The sequence below is a fragment of the Adiantum capillus-veneris genome, chromosome 23 (genome assembly GCF_014529385.1).
Source record: "Adiantum capillus-veneris isolate H3 chromosome 23, ASM1452938v2, whole genome shotgun sequence".
Lineage (NCBI taxonomy): Eukaryota > Viridiplantae > Streptophyta > Polypodiopsida > Polypodiales > Pteridaceae > Adiantum > Adiantum capillus-veneris.
The window spans coordinates 41,893,026-41,914,607 of NC_140953.1; the positions used below are offsets into that span (position 1 = coordinate 41,893,026).

General features: G+C 45.4%; 1 protein-coding gene across 2 annotated transcripts in view; it reads right to left on the bottom strand.

Moving 5' to 3' along the window:
- Window positions 1-21,582, bottom strand: part of LOC147427699 (uncharacterized) — a 78,645-nt gene that overhangs the window by 33,806 nt on the left and 23,257 nt on the right. For both annotated transcript variants that reach the window (XM_086497671.1, XM_086497672.1), the window contains exons 5-7: window positions 8,703-8,924; window positions 7,658-7,752; window positions 3,134-3,311 (exon numbers count right to left, since the gene is read on the bottom strand). In XM_086497671.1, coding sequence (XP_086353797.1) covers window positions 3,134-3,311; window positions 7,658-7,752; window positions 8,703-8,924 — 495 coding nt within the window. The remainder of the gene's footprint in view (window positions 1-3,133; window positions 3,312-7,657; window positions 7,753-8,702; window positions 8,925-21,582) is intronic.

Consider the following 21,582-nt stretch of genomic DNA (forward strand, 5'->3'; position numbering starts at 1 on the left):
CGCAAGATGCATGTGGCCTTGAGGACCCCTTCACTGCTTCAGAATTGCATAGTGCGTTGCTTGCTTTGGGCCGTTGGCGCTCTCCTGGCTGGGATGGGCTTACTGTGGAATTTTTCCTCTCCTTCTGGGAGGCTCTTGAGCATCCACTGCTTTTCATGATAAATGCGGCGTGGGAGAAGCAGGAATTGCCTCTATCTTGGAAAGAAGGATTACTTAAACTACTACCTAAGCAAGCGCTATGTGAGCGATTTTCTCATTGGCGCCCGATTACCTTGATGCCGGTGGTTTATAAGATACTGGCTAAGATGCTGGTGCACCGCATTAAGGACCATCTTTTTGCAGGACTCTATCAAGTTCAATATGGTTTTATTCCACGTCGCCAAATTATGGATAATCTGGCTAATGTTATGATTGGCATGGAGTATGCTAAGTACACTCAACAGGATGTGTTAGTTATGCAAGTTGACATTGAAAAGGCATTTAACACTGTGCAGTGGGATTTCATTACTGCCACAATGAGATGCCTAGGGTTTGGTCCTAAATTCGCCAATGTGGTTTATTTTTTGTATGCATGTAGCACGTCTTCGGGCATCTTGGAAGGTGAATTAATTGAATCTTGGCCTCTTGGTTGTTCAGTTAGGCAAGGTTTCCCCCTTAGTGCTCTATTATATGCTATTGCTACTCACCCGTTGTTGACTTATCTTGATCACTTGACCTCTACTGAGCGTCTTCATGGTCTGCGGTTACTTTCGGGCCGTACATTCGTTGGCCAGGCTTACGCTGATGATTCATTGTTTATGCCCCGTAATCAGCAGGCGGATGTCAAAGTGATTATGGAAGCTTTGGAACTTTTTGACAGTGCGGTTGGGCTTAGAGTCAACTTTTGTAAATCAAAGCTTTTGCCTCTCTATTCGTGTGATTGGCATCGTTTGTTATAGCCAGGGGAGATTGTGTCGTCAAATGTGATCACTAGGCATTTGGGTTATCCTATTGGCTGGAATGTTACTCATTCTCAGAAAGTCAATTGGGTCATGCAACGTTTGAGTGTCAAATTGCATTACTGGAAGTTGTCTACTTGGCCCTTGCATGTTCGTCTACGAATTGTTCACAGTATTTTGTTGGCATATGTTCAGTTCTTTTTGCCACTGATGCATTGGCCTCGCCGTTGTCTTGATTCTCTTATGTCGGACATTATGTCTCATTTGTGGCGGACTCATGCTCTGAAAAAAGGTTTACGCTTGATGTCGATGGAGAAGCTTTGCACTCCGAAACGTCTTGGTGGACTTAATATCTTGGATTTGCGTCAGCATGTTCTTGCGAGAAAAGCTATGTTGTTGCCTGCCCTTGTGCAACAAATTCAGCCTTGGACTCTGATGTTTGCATTCCTCGCTCAGCATGTTGTTACTTCTGCTTTTGGCCATTGGCAACCCTCTATATGGGAGGTGGTTTTTGGCAAGATAGAAGGGCACATTCCTGGATGTCCTCTTGCTTCCACTCTAGTATCTGCCTAGAAAGAGGTTACGATGCATTTATCATGGAATCCTCCGCAGGGAGGTGATTCGATTCGTTTGGAAAGTCTCCAGTGGAGCCGGGCATTCTCTCTTACTTTGGTCAACCGCTCCCCTCGTCAGGCTTACTTTCTCTCTGGCCGTGGCATTCGTGTGGTTGAGGATGTGGTAGATGAGGCTAGATACACTTTTGAGTTTCCCTTTGCTGCTCGCCGTTTTGGATTGGGCATGCATTACCGTCACTTTTGGAGAGAGCTTCAGAGTATGCTGCTCGACTTTTTGCATGTTTCGTCTTTGCCTCATGGTGACCGCATGCTTGATTGGGCTCTTCGGGAAACGCCTTTTCGAAACATTTCTGCAGGTCGAATTTATGCCCTTCTTCTACCTCAACCATGGCTTGATGGTCATTGTAATGCCCTTTGGCGAATGCACAAATCTGATCTCTGGTGGGGGCGATGCCTATCTACCTTGTGGAAAAGCCATTTTCCTTTGAAAGAACGCCTGTTCCTTTGGCCCTGTTTGCTTGGAGTGCTTCCGGTCGACACTTTTCTTCGGGCGTGTCATATTCGTCCTTCTTCTTGCGTTCGTTGCTCGACTGCAGAAGAGGACATTTGCCACTTGTTGTGGGATTGCGGCGTTACTAGAGACTTCCTTCGTCGTGTGTCGGCCCGTATGCGGCTCCGTTTTCCTGGGGTTGTCTTTCACAAAAGGTTCTGGGCATTTGGCATTTTTTCACCGTCACTGCAGCGTTTTGCGGTCTTCTTTATGTGGGTCAGATACTGGTTTACTGGACTTTGTGGAGTCAGCGTAATGCTTACATGTTCCATCGTACTCATGCAGACCCATTCCCTCTCTTCAAGCTTTCTCTTAGGCAATCGTTACGGTTTGCTTTGGAAGTTGGTGATATCACCTCAGAGATGCATCAGCTTTCCTATGAATGTTTTTAGCTACTCCATATAGCTGAGTAGTTATGTGTTCTTCCCCTTGTATATGACTTTTAGTGGGTTTTCCTCGCGTTGAGGTTTCCCACTGGTAAATTAATCAAATCGATTTACAAAAAAAAAAAAAAAAAGTGTGTGTGTGTGTGTGTGTGTGTGTGTGTGTGTGTGTGTGTGTATGAAACCAGTTTCTCTTTTTTCTTGCTCCGAAACAGATGTTTCAAAATCTCCAAACCCTGAAACAGACGAAACAACGTGTTTCATGTCACCCTGACTACATCTCTCAATTATCACAATATGCAGCCAGCTCCGACTCCATTGATCACGTTGTACTTGCTCGACCACCTATAAATATTCACTGGGGCCTTACAATGTCAGAGCTCCATTTGCATCCCTTCTCATTTGACTACATCCATGTTTCCATCACTCTTCACGCGTCCACTTACATCTGACTTAATACTTCTAATCACACTGGAGGGGACAAATTTTTCTCTCCTCTTTTCTCATTTTCATAACATATTTATTCTAAGCAAAGAGTATAATGAACCAAGATAAGAGTTATCTAGCCCCACACAATATTGATGATAGTTTTTTTATGAATCATACTTCCTGTTATTAAATAAAGATCATATGCAGGGCAGCCATAGGAATCAAGATATACTTCTGTTCAAAGATCTAACCACTTACTCGGCGTGGCTTATTTGATATAGAGAGAATGTGAGCTTGTAATTCCTCCAGCATACTCATAGCAACCAATCGTAGCCCTTTGTTGTCACCATCTTGCATACCTTTCTCCATTGCTCCAATAGTGAGCACTGCAGCTTGCACTCCAAAGTGAAGTTCCACTATCTCCACATCTTGCAATCTGCAATCGATCAATCAACTCTCTCTCTCTCTCTCTCTCTCTCTCTCTCTCTCTCTCTCTCTCTCTCTCTCTCTCTCTCTCTCTCTCTCTCTCTCTCTCTCTGGTTTCTTTACAGATTTCTTTTCACTAGATATGGGACAGCCAGAGGAGCAGCCACCACTGCAGAGCTCGTCCCACACTCATTCGACCACTACTGGCACTCTCATCGACCGAGCATTGGAGCTACAGAGATACAGACGACCGCGACTGAGGAGAGGAGCTACACAGCATCGACGGAGACTACAACAGAAGATTCGAGCCATACTCTCTCGACATCCAGAGTGCAGATGAGGATGGATCCTCACCATTTCTTCCATCTTTGTTTCACACACTGTTACATCCAGTTTACCGGGTACCTATTGTATCAGCTGCTACACCCACGTAGTTTTAGATTGTAGTAGTAGTAGTAGTATTTTGTTCCACTTCTAGTTCTTTTGTACCCAGACATGGTATTAGATTCACTATTTTGTAACTGATTGGTCTCATAGGTCATTTTGGCCTTTTGAAGACGTTAATATAACATCATTTCATTTCATTTCATTTCATTTCTGGTCTCATAGGTCACTATGGCCTTTTGAAGACGTTAATATAACATTTCATTTCATTTCATTTCTCTCTCTCCCCCCCCCCCCCACCCCAAGAGTAACCACTGCTCAGCCCAGCTCGCGTGCACTGCTACCCCCCGTGTCGCCTGGCTGCCCACCTGCCATGCGCCACTGCCAGCATTGCCCGCCTGCAGCTGCCCGCAGCCCGCCACCTGCGTGCATCTGCTTGACAGCCTGTGCCCCCCTGCAACTGCATACACCCCCATACAAACAGTGAACACACCACATACATACACATCTCCCCACACGCATACATATTCACAGCCTGTGCCCGCCTGCAACTGCCCGCAGCCCGCCACCGGTGTGCCTCTGCGTGACAGCCTGTGCCACCCTGCAAAACTGCATACACCCACACAAACACACCACATACATACACATCTCCCCACACGCATACACATTCACACGCACATACCCCCCTCCCGCCATGGCTCTATTGCTTTCTTGAAACACACCCCTTGACCTACAATCTCCGTATCACGGATTGACACCCCCGGCATGGCGAAGGGCGTAACCAAGAAAGATGTGTCCAAGATGGATAACAAGATTCATGCAACTACCAAGACAAGAAAATGATGGACTCCGCAATCAACACCATCATCAACCACCTTTCCAAGATCGAGAAGGAAGTGGAAGCGTTAATGAAATAAATAGAATGTTATATTAACGTCTTCCAAAGGCAAAATGACCTATGAGACCAGAAAGTTACAATTGGTGAATCTGATACCAAGGCTGAGTACGGGAAGTACAAAGAACTAAAACTAAAACACTAAGAAAATGAATCTGAAGCTGATCCCGAACTGAAAAGAGATAGAGGAGGGTGGTGGGTTCAAATGAAATCATTCATCGGTCGCTGTCGAATCTCATCAATATCCTCCATGGTCAATACTCTAACTGGGCGTCTTGTATGTCGAGCTAGAGTGATCTCGATCTTCTGCTACAGCCTTCGTCAATGGTGGGAGCCCCCCCGAGGTCGTGGGCGTCTGGATCTGCCTAGCACAATGGCTCGATCAATCAACGTACCTCTAGTGTGGGTGGGCTCTGGGATCTGTTGTGAGACTGTTCCTCTGGTTCTCCCCTGGCTGGTGTAAAGAAATCTGTGATCTGTCTCTGAGATTGTCTCTCCCCTGATGTCCTCAACAAGCTCTCCCTGAGAGAGAGAGAGAGAGAGAGAGAGAGAGAGAGAGAGAGAGAGAGAGAGAGAGACGGTATGTCGGGTCCCAACCACCCTCAAGGGCCCCCTTGCTCTATTGCCAGAGCAAGTAGTTGCTTCATTTCTTGCACAAAAATGCTATGCTGATACAATGATGCTAAATGATGAGATGTTGAAATGCTAAATGGTACTTGATGCAAATGCTTGGTACTACTGAAGTGCTGAGGGGTACTGGGTAGATGCTGAGGGGTACTATGGAGGATGCTTGGTACTTGAGAGGCTAACTGCTGGGTACTGCGGGTACTTGGTGCTTGGCACTCCAGGGTACTTCATACTTGGTACTGCGGGAACTTTGGGCACTGTAGGTACTCAGGTGCTAAGGACACCAAGGTCCAGATGATCCCTATGCTGAGCTAGCCAGAAGCCAAGCCAAAACGCAAGGCGTGCTAGATGCTGGGGTATTGCGTCGACGTCGACATAGTGACATAGAAACACGTTTCGCCTCTCCGAAACCTAAACATTTGCCCATTGTCTATGGTTTAGATGATCCACTCTTCGTAAATGTCCCAACCGCCATATGTCCTGATCTACCACAATCAAAACAGTGTCCTGAAGACCAACAAAAAAGACAAGGTGACCTCCATGTATCGTAGGGGGAGCGATGAATCGAGGAGGATTCTTCCCGAGAAGGGGTCAATGAGTGGGAGTGTATGCACTATCAAACGGTGCTCTACCAACTCAAAACAACACCTACACTACATTTTTTGAAATACGGAATCCCAACTTTGGTAATATACCTAGAAATCTGACTGTAATAGCTAAGCTCGTGCAGACTAGCAAGGTCCATCCCCTATCACATCCGTAAAAATAACAATAAGCTCTGCCGAGCTGAACTAGCCTGGTCTGCTGTCTCAACCTGAACCCTAAAACAGCCTCTACCAAATGAAGAGATATTCACAATCCTAAGAGATGGATTATCAAGAAAGGTGGCCTTGAAGTAATCCGATAACTCCCTAGGCAGAATTCTATATCCCACCACCTTGCACACCAAGCAACAATCCTCCAATGAACACTGGACTATGAATGGAGCTGAGAGTATCTGTTAAAAGTCTGGCTCCCCTTTAATAAGCACTACCGTAAAGCAAGTGCAACCTGGGTGTGTTGATGCTGGCGACTTAGTGGAATTCCCATTTTTAACACTATAATATACCTCCAAAAATTAACTCATTAACTTTTAAATTAATTTACTAATTATCCTTTTTTATTTTCTACTGAACAAAAAGAATATAAGTAATAGTAATTAGAAAAACTAATTAATTATCATGGGTTTTTAACACTATAATATGCCTCTGAAAATTATCTCATTAACTTCTAAGTCGATTTACTAATTATCTTACTTAATTTTTTGCTAAAAATAGAGAATTTAAGCAATAGTAATTAACAAAACTATTTATCTAATTATGATATTTTTATCACGGTTCCTAACACTGTAATTTATCTTTAAACATTATCTCATGTTTTATTAAGCTATATTTCTAAATTTCCCATCAATTTTAAGCTGAAAATATACATTTTTTGCTTTAATAAATATCAAAGTTAGGTAGAAAATTTTGATATAATTTACACAGGTTTCAGCAACATGTAGAAGCTGTAAAAATTAATTCATAATTATCTAGGTTTGTTTGATATATTTCTCCTTAATTAAGGCCAAAAATAGACAATTTTCTAAAAGAGCGGCTTACCAAAGCCAACAAGAGATTGTGCTCAATGTATACCACCACAAGAGTGGCCTTTTCCCAGTACACCACCTGTACTGCGACTTCAGGAATCAAGGGAAGCAAGAATGGAAATGGGAACGGCCGCAATACTGGAAAAGGAGAAACAGGGAAAAACTGGAGTTTCGAGGGGTTTCCAATAGCTATGCTTAGCATTGTGATGGAACTTAGGCATAGAGTGCAGTTGGGACCCATGCCAGGCAATGAAGAGATAGGCCATGAACTTTCAGTATCAATCGCCCACCAGGTAAACTCAACTATATCGTTAAGTCTTGTCAGCACTCAAGGACAAAGAAAGAGCCGAATCTCTACAAAAATACATTAGAGTGGGAGGTCTCCCTTATGGATGGAAAAATCCAGGCCCAAATGAAGAAATTGATGCTTCCAGTATAGAGACAAGACACTGTTAAGAACAGCTTATCCGGAGCTGTCCTCTTCATCAAACTCTATTCCAGAGCCCGGCATTCTCTTTCCCACTAGCTTCATAGGTCAATTAGGGTTTCTAACAATTTTCTCTCTCTAGCCTCCACATCTGCAGCCTCGGGTCAAAAAGTTGCACTTTAAAGTAACAAAAGATGTGGTTTTAATTATATTTTGATGCGTAAAAAACATTGAATCTTTATCAAAATCTAATTCTCATGACAAAATGTACCCACATAGTTGAAGTATTTTCCGACTTCCAATCAATTCAAGATATTCAGCATTTCATCGTCTTCTAGACTGCATTTTTTATTGAGGGCGTGACAAACTACTGAGAGAAAGAAAGGACAAGCATACCGCATAGAATCAGCGGCTCCTGAGGCAATGGGGCACATTTTTAGAAGTGCTCTTGCATGATTGAGCTTCACATCTGGAACCACGTCAAAAAGTACCTACAGGAAGCACGATGAATTTTCACCATCCGGAATTTGTATCATTCCTATACAAAGTGAAGCTTGGCAGGAAAAACAACAAGAAAGAAGCTTAATATCACTAAGCAAAAAGCCATGCTTTTCTATAATCTACCTAACAACTCCCTTTCCTTCAAACAGAACACAAGATGCAGACATGGGCAAAAGTACTTAGGATGATATTGTATGCAATGCAATATCATCCAAAGATGCAGATATGGGCTTGTCATGCTGGTCTAACACCGTCTCTTTTTCTCCAAAAATATAATAGGCAAACACACCCCTTTTGGGTCACTAACATGACTAGCCCTTTGTTAGGTTCCTAGGAAGTGGCTTATAAATCTCCAAGCCCCAATTGCATATACACACAACATCAAAGCTAAAACCAAGGGGAATTGTAAACTAGGTGTTGTGAAGCTAATATGTTTGAAGAGAGCCTGTAAGTCAACTATCTATCCAACAAAACACTTTCACGTCAAACAATCCTAGCATGCTTGTCTGATATAGTGCCCTTTGTTTCTCTGGCATAAAAACACCAAGTCTACTTGTTCTATGACTTGCTTTGAGCTCTTAAGAATTCATACTTCTATATCCAAAATCGGGAATGCAAATTGCCTAGATTCAGATCAAAAAAGGAAAAAAGCTCTATTTTTATGCACTGAAACAAATAACTGGATTGGTGGCGTAGGTGACCAATTTCCCCCTTTCATTTGTTAGATTGTAATCTTATGTGCAAGTTTTTACTAAGCGGTTATAAGTAGTATCCACACGGAGCTCAATTTCTTGCAGCATCTTCAATCATACCACCACTCTCCTTGCTTGTGAAAAGAAAAAGGGTTAAAATAACACAACATACATGCCACTTACATGCTTTGTTTCTCATATTAGAAAGACAGTTATCTTCAAGTTTACATCTGAGATGAGGTTTATACCCGGATTGGTGAGTGCATTGCCAGTCGTTCAAGAACAAGATTAGCGACAAATGCATCTGCCGGTTTCATCTCCTCCAACTTGTTACTGCTCTTTCCACAACCTCGATAGGGATACAAGAAAGAACTCATTGTCCATTCAAGCCCAGAGTTAATATGTGCAGAGAAATAAGCGAGGTCCAGCCGGTAACACAACTGATCACAAAGATGATCCACGCAGCACAACTGTGGCATGTATCCATCAGGAAAGATCAGCAACTAGTTAAAGCTTGGAAAGAAACATGACCTGCATGAAAAAAGCAACTAGCTTCTTCATTGAAAACATTGCAAACAGGGACCACAGCCCAACTATCACTGGACGTTTAGCAAAGCAAGACTCTCATTTGGATTTAAGCTACAAGGCAATTTATTTAACAGATTCCATACATTTTAAAGATTGATAGAGCTATCAACATTTATCATAAGAAGTGCACAAGTAAACATTATTCTGCTACTTGACTTTTCTGGCTACACTTGAACCAAGAAATTTGCAGCTGGAAGCTTAAAATAATTGTCTACATCTATGAAAATTTCTAACAATTAGATCAAAATACAATAACGCTAATACACTCTGCTGCTAGTCAGCGGCATTTCAACAACGGAAAAGTGGTTCGGCAGGTTAAATCTCTCTCCACTTTCTTTCAGGCCTTATCTGTAAGTCCTATCATCTTGGCTTCCGTTCAATGTCAAAGAAACCGAAGCAAGTAATTAAAACCCTTTCATACTATTTAATTACATTGTTAAATCCAACACGGAATAAAACTAAAAATTATTCAAAAGACATGACACTAGGGACCAGAAGATGGGCTGGTCCCCCCCCCTTCACGAGATTTTAAGTTTAAATTGATTCTTACAAAACACACGAACACATTATTGTCATGGAATGTACCTGTAGCCAAAAGCGGCTATCTTTGACGCGCCTTGTAACCTTTTGTGCGGGAGAGGTTCCTTCTAGTAACCACCTTCTTCCAAAGCACCAAACTAAGTATCTCTTGCTAAAATTTAGTCTTCCAGAGATTGCTTGAGAGTGTAAACTATCTGGACAGGCAATAGAACACTTGTCTGAGTGCGGCTATGATGCTATCCACAGAGAAACGCGCACAAGCACTTGCTAGCTGCCCTCCACCTCCGTGTATGCTCCCTGGCCTCCACAGCCTTCAAGAGAGAGAGAGAGAGAAAGAAAGAAAGAAAGAAAGAAAGATTTTTAACGTCTATGTCAGGCCGAAATCGGCCTATGAGACAAATCAAATGTACATGGTGTGTATGTCATCCGTCTATCGGAAAGACAAATGAAACAAAAACTGATACAAAACTGAACTGAGTGTAGGTAGTGGGGTATCTGAGGAGGGATGGAGCTCTATCTCTAGGGGTATATGCATGTCTATATGCTCAAGGTAGTACAATCATGAGAATGCATCAAGCTATCTAGCTCCATCCTGTACTAATGGGGGGATGTAAGATGTGGTACATGGGCGGGTCTGGTGCCAAGGCTGCCCGGATGAAAGCTGTCGGGTCGGCCCTCATCCGGGGCCACTCGCTCCTCAGTGGCACGGCGCTCCCGGGCTCGGATCTCCTCGATCTGTCGGTGGTGGGAGCTCGCGCCCCTGTAGCCTGTGACTCGTGGTCGTCGTCTAGCTCGGCTCACCTCCGCCTGTGGGAGTGTCACTCCCCTCTGAGTGTCTGGTGGTGGAGGGGCGGTAATCCTCTGAAAGAAGTCTGTGAGCTGCGACTGTCTCCCCTCTGTCTGTGTAGCTGTGTGTGGCTGTAGTAGTGTGTCCCGATGGCTCTGTATCTCTAGTAAGAACCGTCCGAGCTGTCTCTGATCTCGAGAGTCCATGATCTCTCGGAGAGTGGGCTGTCCTCTGAATAGGGCCTCAGAGGAGAGAGAAATGAAATGAAATGAAATGTTATATTAACGTCTTCAGAAGGCCAAAATGACTTATGAGACTAGAGCGTTACAATGGGGTGGATCGGATACAAAGTCAGAGCAACAAAATGACAAAATGACAAAATAAAATAAAATACTAAGGATTCCTAAACTGGTGATGTGGACTAAGCAGCTAGCTGGGAAAGCAAAATCACAAGTCACAAAAGATCCAGCATCGGTCGCTCATCAATCTCCTCCATGGTCAGCAGTCTGACACGTCGTCATGCATGTCGGGCCAAGGTGATCCGAATCCTCTGATGTAACCTCCGTCGATGCTGTGTAGTCCTCTGCAGTTGTGGGCGTCTGGATCTACCCAGCTCAGTCGCTCGGTCGATCAGTGTGCCTCTGGAGTGAGGTGACAGGCTCTGCTGTGGTAGTAGCTCTTCCGGGTGTTCAGTTTCTACTCTAAAGAAGTCCGTAATGTGTCTCTAGGACTGGCTGGCCTCTCCTCTCATCAGGCTCTCTCTGTGTCTACACAGCTCGAGTAGAAACATACCCAGGCATCTTTGATCCTCGTACCTCATGACTTTGGAGAGTGGTCCAAAGCCCTCTCTGAACAAGCAGTGGAAGCGGCCTCGTATCTCGTAATAGACGGGGCAGTGGCATGTGTAGTGCAACTCTTTCTCAAGCTCCATGTCACACAGGGGGCATGTCCTGGCCTCTGCTGGCACTCAGTTGTATCTCCCAGTCTCGATCCACAGCTGGTGTGAAGATGTGCGTATCTGGCCAATAGCACACCGTATCCCATGAGACAAGTGGGTGTCCATGTATCTGGGCCTCGTCACAAAACCGTCCTCTGTAAGCTGGAGAAGATGCTCTCTGTAGAAAGCCATCTTCGTGCCCAGCTCATGTGCTGAGTCAAGTCCTGGCGGATGAGCATGGTGATCTCAGACTGTGTAAGAGTTGGAGAGGGTGCATCCAGTGAGTATTGGAAGGGGGGCAATCTATCTATGCTGAACCCATGCACCTGAAACCATGATGTCATCTCCCCATACCAACACGCTGTATCTCCTTGCATGGCTAACTGTCGAGAGGACTCAAGTGCAAGGAGGGCGTATCTGTCTCTCAGAAGTTCCCACATGCGATGTATGAAGGAGACACATCTAGTGAGCGCCTCAACCACTAGTGGGGGGGCAGCTAGCTCTGCTCGGATACTGGCACGTGGTACTGAAGCCTTGGCTCTAATGAGCCGCGAGATCATAGATACCAAAGGCTTCTCCATGTCCCCCCCACCCATCAGTGCAACCTGTCCTCCCGCCATAATCCAATGAAGGCCCCCATATCTCAGCTCCATAGAGCAATACACACCAATGTGTCAAAGAGCAAGAGCTTCATCCGAGGCTCCTGAAAGTGAACCTATGAGCACATCCTCTCCAATCTACCCAATGCCGAATGGGCTCTGGTCAATCTAGTCTGCTGCTCTCCTCAATGAAAAAGCTGGTCCACTAAAAACCACTCCAAGGTATGTGTAAGCATCTGTATACTCCACTGTCTCCTGGCCGTATGTGAATGCGGGCGCTGACCTGATCCAATGTGGGGTGGTATTAAATACCATGACATTGGTTTTACAAACAAACCACTTTCATGGGCAAATCTATGCAAAGCATCCAAGTTACGTTGCATCCCCTCCGGAGAGTCGGAGATCAACACAATATCATCATCATATAACAATAGCGGAATCCATGTCCCTGCCAGCGATGCACCTCTATCACCATCTCAATGTAATCAGAAACCTCATCCACATACATACCAAATGGGGTAGGAGAGAACGGGCAACCCTGCTTCACCCCAATAGTGGAGTGAACCGGTGTAGATAGACCCTCTAAGGTGCGTACATGCCCTACTACCGATTTGTACAATGCCATGATCCCCCAAATGAGCTTTGTGGGTACTCCCATCTTCCGTAATCTGCGCATCAATCTAGCTCTGGGTACTCTGTCAAATGCTTTGCAGAAGTCCACAAAGCTACAATAGATCCGTCTTCCATGGGACCTGCCCTCCTCGATGATGGCCCTGAGTGTCAAGATATGGTCAAGAGTAGAAAAACCTCGCTGCCCATCTACTCAACTGCTGCTCAAGAATGGATGCGTACAACCGTACCAATGTGTGTCCAATCAAAATAGTGCGATAATTCCCAGGCTCCATAGGGTCTCCTGACTTGAAGATAGGTACAATCGTAGATAGGCTCCAAGTATCAGGCAAGCCCTCACACATGGCACCGTTAAACATGATTGCTAGAAGCTCTGCTAGTAGATCTCTGGCATGTAAGAAATGCTCAGCCACTAAGCCATCATGATCATATGCTCTCCCAGTCCTCATCCTGTCAATGGCCTTCTTCACCATCTCAGCCGTGAAAAAAGCACATGTGCGCGGGCGTGGATCGGGAGGGGTCGGGAAGGGGGGCTGTCCAGAAATTGTGTACAAAGATGATGCGTACTGACCCCAAGTCTCTGTAGAGGTAATGGGGGGGGGGGGGGGGGAGACTGCTCATGAAAGAGCCGCCATGCCTCATGCGAGTTCTAACTCAAGAATAGCTCGTATAGATCCTGCTCAGCCAAGCCAAAAATGAACTCTTCTTCCGCCGTACTAGGCGTCGGAAGTCGATCTGTCACTATCTGTGAGTGATGTCCCCCAAAAGCACCTCCCTCTAAAGTCTAGCTCTAGTCTGGGGGCATTCCTCATCATATCAACTGTTCTGAGGCATGCTCCCAGAACAACGTCTCTGCTCAGGCTGGGTGTGTGGGTATGCCTCTGTTGCCTGCATCATGTAATGTCTGTGTCAGTATAGTAGTAAGCTCCTCCAGAGGTCGCCCTGGCTCCTCAGTGCATAGGTGTCTGTAGATCTCGTCTATGTATACAGAATCTGTCTCCAGCGTGAAGGTGTAGCGAGAAGGGGTTGCTACCCATGGATTGTGTGCTACACTGAACTGGAAAGAGATGGTCAACGACTGTCGTCTGGGGGGTGCATATACTGATGTACTCGCGGGAAAGTAGCAAATAGCAATGTAAAGATATCTGCCAGTCTCTACCCTCAATCTCACCCACATGCACATAGCTTGCTCATCCCTGCGGGTTATATGTATCAATGGCTGCAGCTCCTCCCCGAATAACACTGCCACTCCTCCTGAGCCCCGCCCTCTGTGCTCTGATCGTGTCTCTTGTCTACAGGTTGTCTCCCATCTGCATCCACTAATGTGAGGCATAGACTGCCTAGGGGCCTGATGTGTCTCAGAGTAGAAGATGATGTCTCTCCCGGTAAAACTCTCCTCAAAAGCACCCACATCAAGACACATAGATCCATTACAATTCAAGGTAGCAACTGTGCAATTTCTGCAAATTCTGAGATAGAGAGAGAGAGAGAGTGTGTGTGTGTGACACGAACACGCGGAGAGGATCCCGGCTACACGGACCGCCTATGGACACACGTCGGATGAACCACCCTACCATAGCCACCATCCGGCAACTCCTCCGTGATGCGCCAACGTCCAAGGACGTAGGCATGTACCTATAAGACCCAGCATCCCATACCGCCGGGCCTCACCTCCTCGAGGTGCCCTAGCCTCACGGGCTAACCACTGGCACTCTGCTAATGGGGGTTGATAGATACAAATGAGGCCTTGGCCCCCTCTTATGAAAGTGACCGGCCACACTCGCCGGGTTCACACTACGTCCGCTAGGACACGAGACGCCCATCCCGATGGTGTCATAGACTAGATCCCCTCTTCTATAAGCGGGATATAACATACTTCCGCCCTTAAGAACCATTATGTCCTCATCAATGAAGTCAGAATACTGAGCTTTTAACGCTCTAACTGATTTCCAAATAGCAAACCTCTCAAATTGACCCTTCCATTTAATTAAGTACTCATCATAAGCACTTCGGCGCAAATGACGGGTACGATGATCTAAAACAGGCTCTAGTTATCGAAGAACATACTGAGTTTGGATATCTTCCCATACATTTTCCTCGATTGGTACAACAGTGTCAGTTTGGTACTAGTGTTTTTTTTTAAGGCGACTAACATAAATACTGGATATACACTAACATCTGAAGGAAGAGCTAGTTTATAGACAACTTGGCAGATTTTCTTTGTGATCAAAGAATGGACCACAAAATCTAGCTAAAAGCTTACAATCCAATTCGCATGGTCTCGGAATCCTTGGGTATCTTCAGATAGACCCATTGTCCCACATCTAGAGTCCTTGCAGATCTCTTTTGATTAGCATAAGTAGTAACTCGATCACGAGCTGTCCTTATGTTATCCTTAGCCAAATCGAGCATTTCCTGCATATCATACAGGAAATCCCAAGCTTGACGATCTTTGACTTTCTCTAAGCCAATTGCAATAGGGGATTTAGGCTCAAATCCATACATCAGCATGAATGGGCTAAGTCCAGTAGCAGAATGCTTGCTACTATTGTAGGAAAACTATAATTGTGGAAGGTACCTTTCCCAATCAGATTGCCTGTGAGGGACAAAAGCCCTCAACATGTCTTCCAATGTCTAATTCATCCTTTCAATTTGTCCATCGGACTCGTAATGATCAAAGGACAACATACTAAACTTCGTCCGAAGGTGCGCAAACCCATCTCGCCAAAATCGCCTCGTGAACTTGGTACCCCGATCACTAGCCCTTGGGTCTCCCGATCACCCAAGACTAAATGCGAGTCACACCCTACTTCAACCTCGTTCCATATCTTGTCAAAATGGCTATCGCAACAACACAGCCCTCGGGGAGAGAGAGAGAGAGAGAGAGAGATTTCAGCCATAGACAAACCATTTACCTCAGAAATCCGGCCGATGCATATTGTGGATCCTTTCCTATAGCGAATCTCAAAGTCAAACTCTTGCATAAGTTCAACCCTTCTAGCCTTCCGGCCTTTGAGATCACCCTGATCATAGACATAGTGCAAGAAGTGATGATCCGTCTATGCAACAAAGGGAGCGACGTATAAATAATGCTGCCACTTCCTCAAAGCGTGGACCACGGCGTAAATCTCTTTTCCATACGTTGGATAATGCATTTCAACATTTGAAAGTTTCTTACTTTCAAACGCAACAATATGTCCATCCTGATATAGCGCGACACCAATCGCATAACCACTAGCATCCGTTTCAACTACAAATGGCTTGCTAGGATCCACAATATGCAATATTGGCGCAATAGTCACCAAGTGCTTTAGTGTCTGAAAGCTCTCTTCGAGACGCTCGTTCCAAACAACACGGGGACTACCTTTACATGAGGTCCCGAAGTCTTTGCTCCTTTCACCCCTCCTTTCAACTTTAGAATAATCCTTCATATATTTGCAACAAAAACCGTAAAGCCTAGAAAGGACTTTACTTGGCGCATATTCTTCAAACTAAGCGAATTTCGCACTTTATCCAGCTTGTCCGAGTCAACGCGAATTTCATCGCGAGTAATAATATGACACAGATACAGAAGCTCTTTCTTGAAGAATTCACACTTGGAGGCTTTAGCATAAAGCTTCTGAGCTCTCACTACTTTGAGAACTACACGTATATGCGCAACATGTTCAAACAAACTTCGGCACTAGATCAAGATGTCATCAAGAAACACAACAACGAAGTTGCCGAAAAACGGCCTCAAGAGGTCATTCATCATCTGTCGAAACATAGCAAGAGCATTGGTCAAACCAAAAGGCAAGACCAAATATTCATAGTGACCATAGCGTGTATGGACCAATTTAGAAACATATTTGATGATACCCAAAAAAAAATGTGCGCGCTACAAAAAGGATTGGATGCTTCGTAGAAGAAGAATTGTTTTGAGCTTAGATACCACTCTAGCAGGCTCGGACACTCCAAGTGAGAAAATCAATAGCAACACACGAACAGAAACTTCAAAATCATTGATCTTTAAAGAGAGAGAGAGAGAGAGAGAGAGAGAGAGAGAGAGAGAGAGAGAGAGAGAGAGAGAGAAATGAAATGAAATGTTATATTAACGTCTTCAAAAGGTCATAATGACCTATGAGACCCGAAAGTTACAAAGTGGTGGATCTGATACAAAGTCAGAGTAACAAAATAACCTAACAACAGTACCAAACAAAGATATATACTATGGGGTCCTAAGCTGATCGATGTGAACCAAGCAAAAGACTAAGCAAAAAAATGGGCGGCTTGTTGGGATAGCTGAATCACAAGAGATCTAGCATCGATCATTGGCGAATCTCATCAATTTCCTCCATGGTTAGTAGTCTAATCGGGCGTCGTGCATGCCTGACCAACGTGCTCCGAATTTTCTGTCGTAGCCTCCGTCGATGCTGTGTAGTTCTTCGCAGTCGCGGGCGCCTGGATTTCCCTAGTTCAATCGCTCGGTCAATCAGTGTGCCTCTGGTGTGAGACGAGGGGGAGCTCTGCTCCGGGAGTGGCTCTTGCGGCTGTCTCGTGTCTGCTCTGAAGAAGTCTGTGATCCGTCTTTGACACTTGCTAGCCTCGCCATTCATCAGGCTATCTCTGTGTTTGCGCAGCTCGAGCAAGAACAAACCCAGACATCTCTGATCTTCGTATCCCATGACTCTTGAGAGTGGTCCAAAACCTTCTCTGAACAAGCAATGGAAGCAGCCTCGTATCTCGTAGTAGACGGGGCAGAGACATGTATAGTGTAGCTCTGTCTCAGGTTCCATGTTACACAGGGGGCATGTCCTGTCTTCTGTTGGTACTCCGCTGTCCCAGTCTCAATCCGCAACTGGTGAGAAGATGTGCGTAATTGGCCAATAGCACATCATATCTTAGAAAACCAGCTTCAAAATTGTTGAGATACTTTTTAGAGATATATTATAGTGTCAAAAAAACTCATGATAAATCTCCCCATACCAGCATGTTGTATCTCCTTGTATTGCTTCACCCCAATAGTGGAGTGAACCGGTGTAGAAAGTCCCTCCGGGGTGCGTACATGCCCTACTACTGATTTGTACAATGCCATGATCCCCCAAATGAGTTCTGTGGGTACTCCCATTTCCTGTAATCTGCGCATCAGTCTAGCTCTGGGTACCGTGTCAAAAGCTTTGCAGAAGTCCACAAAGCTACAATAGATCCGTCTCCCATGAGATCTGCCTTCCTCGATGATGGCCCTGAGTGTTAGGATATGGTCAAGAGTAGAGAAGCCTCTCCTGAATCCTGCCTGCCCAGTTGCACGTATTCCTTCCCTCTCTGCCCATCTACTCAGCTGTTGCTCAAGAATGGATGCATACAACCGTGCCAGTGTGTGCCCAATCATAATAGTGCGATAATTCCCAGGCTCCATGGGGTCTCCTGATTTGAAGATAGGTACGATTGTAGATAGGCTCCAAGTGTCCGGTAGGCCCTCACACATGGCACGGTTAAACATAACTGCTAGAAGCTCTGCTAGTAGGTCTTTGGCATGCATGAAATGCTCAGCTACTAGGCCCTCATGATCATATGTTCTCCCAGTCTTCATTCTGTCAATGGCTTTCTTCACCATGTAAGCAGTGAAAAAGACACATGTATGTGGGCATGGGTCGGGGGGGTTGGGGAGGGGCGGCTGTCCATGTACTGTGTACAAAGATGATGCGTACTGACCCCAGGTCTCTATGGAGGAAATAGCAGGGGGAGGGGACTGCTCATGAAAGAGCCGCCACGCCTCACGCGAGTCTCGACTCAAGAATAGCTGATATAGATCCTACTCGAGTCTAGTCAAAAAAGCCCTCTTCTTCCGCCGCACAAGGCGTCGGAAGTCCATCTGTGACTGTCTGTGAGTGACGTCCCCCAACAGCACCTCCCTCTGAAGTCTGGCTCTAGTCTAGCGGGACTCCTCATCGTACCAGCTGTTCTGAGGCATGCTCCCAAATCGGCGGCTCTGCTCAGGCTGGGTGTGTGGGTATGCTTCAGCTGCTGCCTCATGTAATGTCTGTGTCAGTATAGTAGTTAGCTCCTCCAGAGGTCGCCCCGGGTCCTCAGTGCATAGGCGTCTGTAGATTCCGTCCATGTATATAGAGTCCGTCTCCCTTGTGAATGTGTAGCGAGTAGGGGCTGCTACTCGTGGCCTGTGTGCTGCACTGAAATGGAAGGAGATGGTCATTGACACCAGAGCATGATCCACCGCCACCCCGACCGGTCTGGGCCCAATTGTGAGATCCTCGATACTAGAGATGAGATTCGGTTGTGCCATGACATAGTCCACCGTGCTGGCTCCATGTCTGTGTGGGAAGCATGTAAAGCCTCCCGCAGCAGGAAATCTCTGTAGGCCGTTCAAGATGGCCAATCCATGTGCAGTGCCCATGTCTATCAGGTGTCGCCCATACTCAGTATAATCCATATCGTGTGATAGTCTGGAAAGGCCCGTCTCTGCCACATCTATCTCTCTTAGCATCTCCTCTGAAGTATTATAAAACACTGCCTGGTGATGGGCAGTCCTAGCATTGAAGTCCCCGAGGATGATAATGTCACCGTCCCTAGAGAACTCCCATATGTCATCATCCAAAATAGAGAAAGGGGACTGTCCTCTGGGTGGTGCATAAACTGATGTACTCGGGGGAAAGTAACAAATAGCTAGATAGAGGTATCTGTCTGTCTTTGCTTTCGGTCTCACCCACATGTACCTAGCCTGCTCGTCCTTGCGGGCTATATGTATCAGTGGCTGCAGATCCTCTCTAAATAACACTGCCACTCCTCCCGAGCCCCGCCCTCTGTGCTCTGAGCGTGTCTTCTGTCTGTAGGCTGTCTCCCACCTATATCCACTGATGTGAGGCATGGATTGCCCAGGGGCCTGGTGTGTCTCAGAGTAGAAGATGATGTCTCTTCCTGTAAAGCTATCCTCAAAAGCACCCACATCAAGACGCATAGATCCATTGCAGTTCCAGGCAGCTACTTTGAGAGAGAGAGAGAAATGAAATGAAATGTTATATTAACGTCTTCAAAAGGCCAAAATGGCCTATGAGACCAAAAAAGTTACAATTGGTGAATCTAATACCATGTCTGAGTACGGAAATTATAAAGGTACAAAGAACTAACAATAAGACGCTAAGGAGAAAGGAAATGGGGGGGGGGGGGGGGGGGGGGGGGTGTTAGAGTGAGAGAGAGCCGACACGGTTTGGTGGACTTCCGTGCCCAGAGGTATTGACCCCAAAGTCTAGTTGCCCTTTCGATATTTCTTTATCATTAATCATTGCAAGGTACAACTCCCAAGGGACCTCTGCTCTCAGACTCTACATCCAGATGCTCTCCAGACTGAGGCCCCAAGGGCTCTTTTATTCTTACAAGGGATGCCCCGAAAGCAATCAGTTCAAAAGCATCTTGGACCCAAAATCTAGCACCAAAAGCTGGCAACACAGATCGCAGAAATCCGTACAGGTGCCATGTCAACATCCCTCTTCAAATCACAGGCCGTCCGTACAGCTCCGCCACGTCAACACATCACGCGATTTGGGTTCTTTATTTATTCTAGTGTCCCCAAGGGCCCCATCAGACGGGTACCCTATAAGTTATGATCTTTGAAATCTGTCCATTTCCATGCTGACATGCCACATCATCGTTTTATTTTATGACAGACTCTTACAACTAAATAGGTCCTAGCACACAAGGAAAGGAAAGTGAAGGTAAGCCGATTCGCATATATTGAGTCCAACTCAGGAACTATCCAACTCTTGATGCAAAGTGGATGGAGATGGAGGACCTTACAGATACTCCTCACATAATAATGCTTTAACTTGAGGTTTTTCGTTTACCTCCGTCTATTCCCAAATTGCACTTCCAATCAGAAAGTTGAATCTTGTGCAGTGCGTGTTGCACGAGGGAAACCAATCCGCTCCTTTGTCACAGATAGCTAGAAGGGAATAGAGTCAACCAATTTCTCTTCGGAATTTTGGGGTACTGACAGCTAACAATACTTCATTGAGTGACGTTATGATATGTACATAAAAAGTTGACCATAATTCTTGGGATATGGCTAGGAATTCCTTAATAAGTAAACGATTCATGTATCTTGCAATTGTTGTTTTTGTGTAAGTATGTGTAAAAGATGAAACGGCTGCAATATTTTGTCTGAATGATGTGAATCCGGAGTGACGAGATTTAGTTCATCGGGACATCTCTTTGAGAGTAACGCGGTATGGATGTGATAATAAGTCATAATGATCAGAGTTCATATCTAAGACCTCGATGGGGATAGTGATGTGAATGTGATTATGACATTCGGTGACTTGACTTCGTGCTAAGTGCATGGTTTGAGCCGTCAAATGCATGTATGCATAGAGTCAATTTGTAATGAGCTATTTCTTTGTCCACTAACTATTTTGCAGGTGTGATCAAAGGCGATCACTCTCCCTTGTTTTAAGGAGAAGAACGGTTCCTTTTTTTTTTTTTTTTTTTGGGGGGAGGGGGGGGGGGGGGGGGGGGGGGGTACATGTGTCACAAAGTCATGATGCGTCAGGCCACGACTTGAACAAAAGCGAGAGATAGGCCAAACTGCTGATGTGGCCGGATGCTTTTCAGGGGGTCTAGCTCTTGTTTTAGCGCTTCAGTACCTATAAATAAGTGCCTTGCAAAGCTGCATGGTTGCACAGTTGCAGACTAACTCCCCGGCAGTTGTACAATGTGACCTTATCAATACAAAGAGAAGTACCGAAAGGGGCGCCAGACTTTGGGGCTAGTGCATCTAGAAGTCGCCACTTCCTGTCTCGACTACAAAATGTTTTCAAGTTGAAGTGTTATCTATTTTCAGTTATGTTCGTGTGTCTGCTGTGGATTTACCGCCCCACCATTGGCTTTCTGGTTACATGTGCCTCCACAAGCATCTGCATCCAGTTCAGCATCTCATTATGTGGTACTTCAAGATAGGATGCAGATCTTTTGCATAGCCAAACTATAAGAGAGGTGGAGACTAAACTCATACCTATTGTACAAAAATTATCTGGCCACTAAAACCCCGTGACAAAATA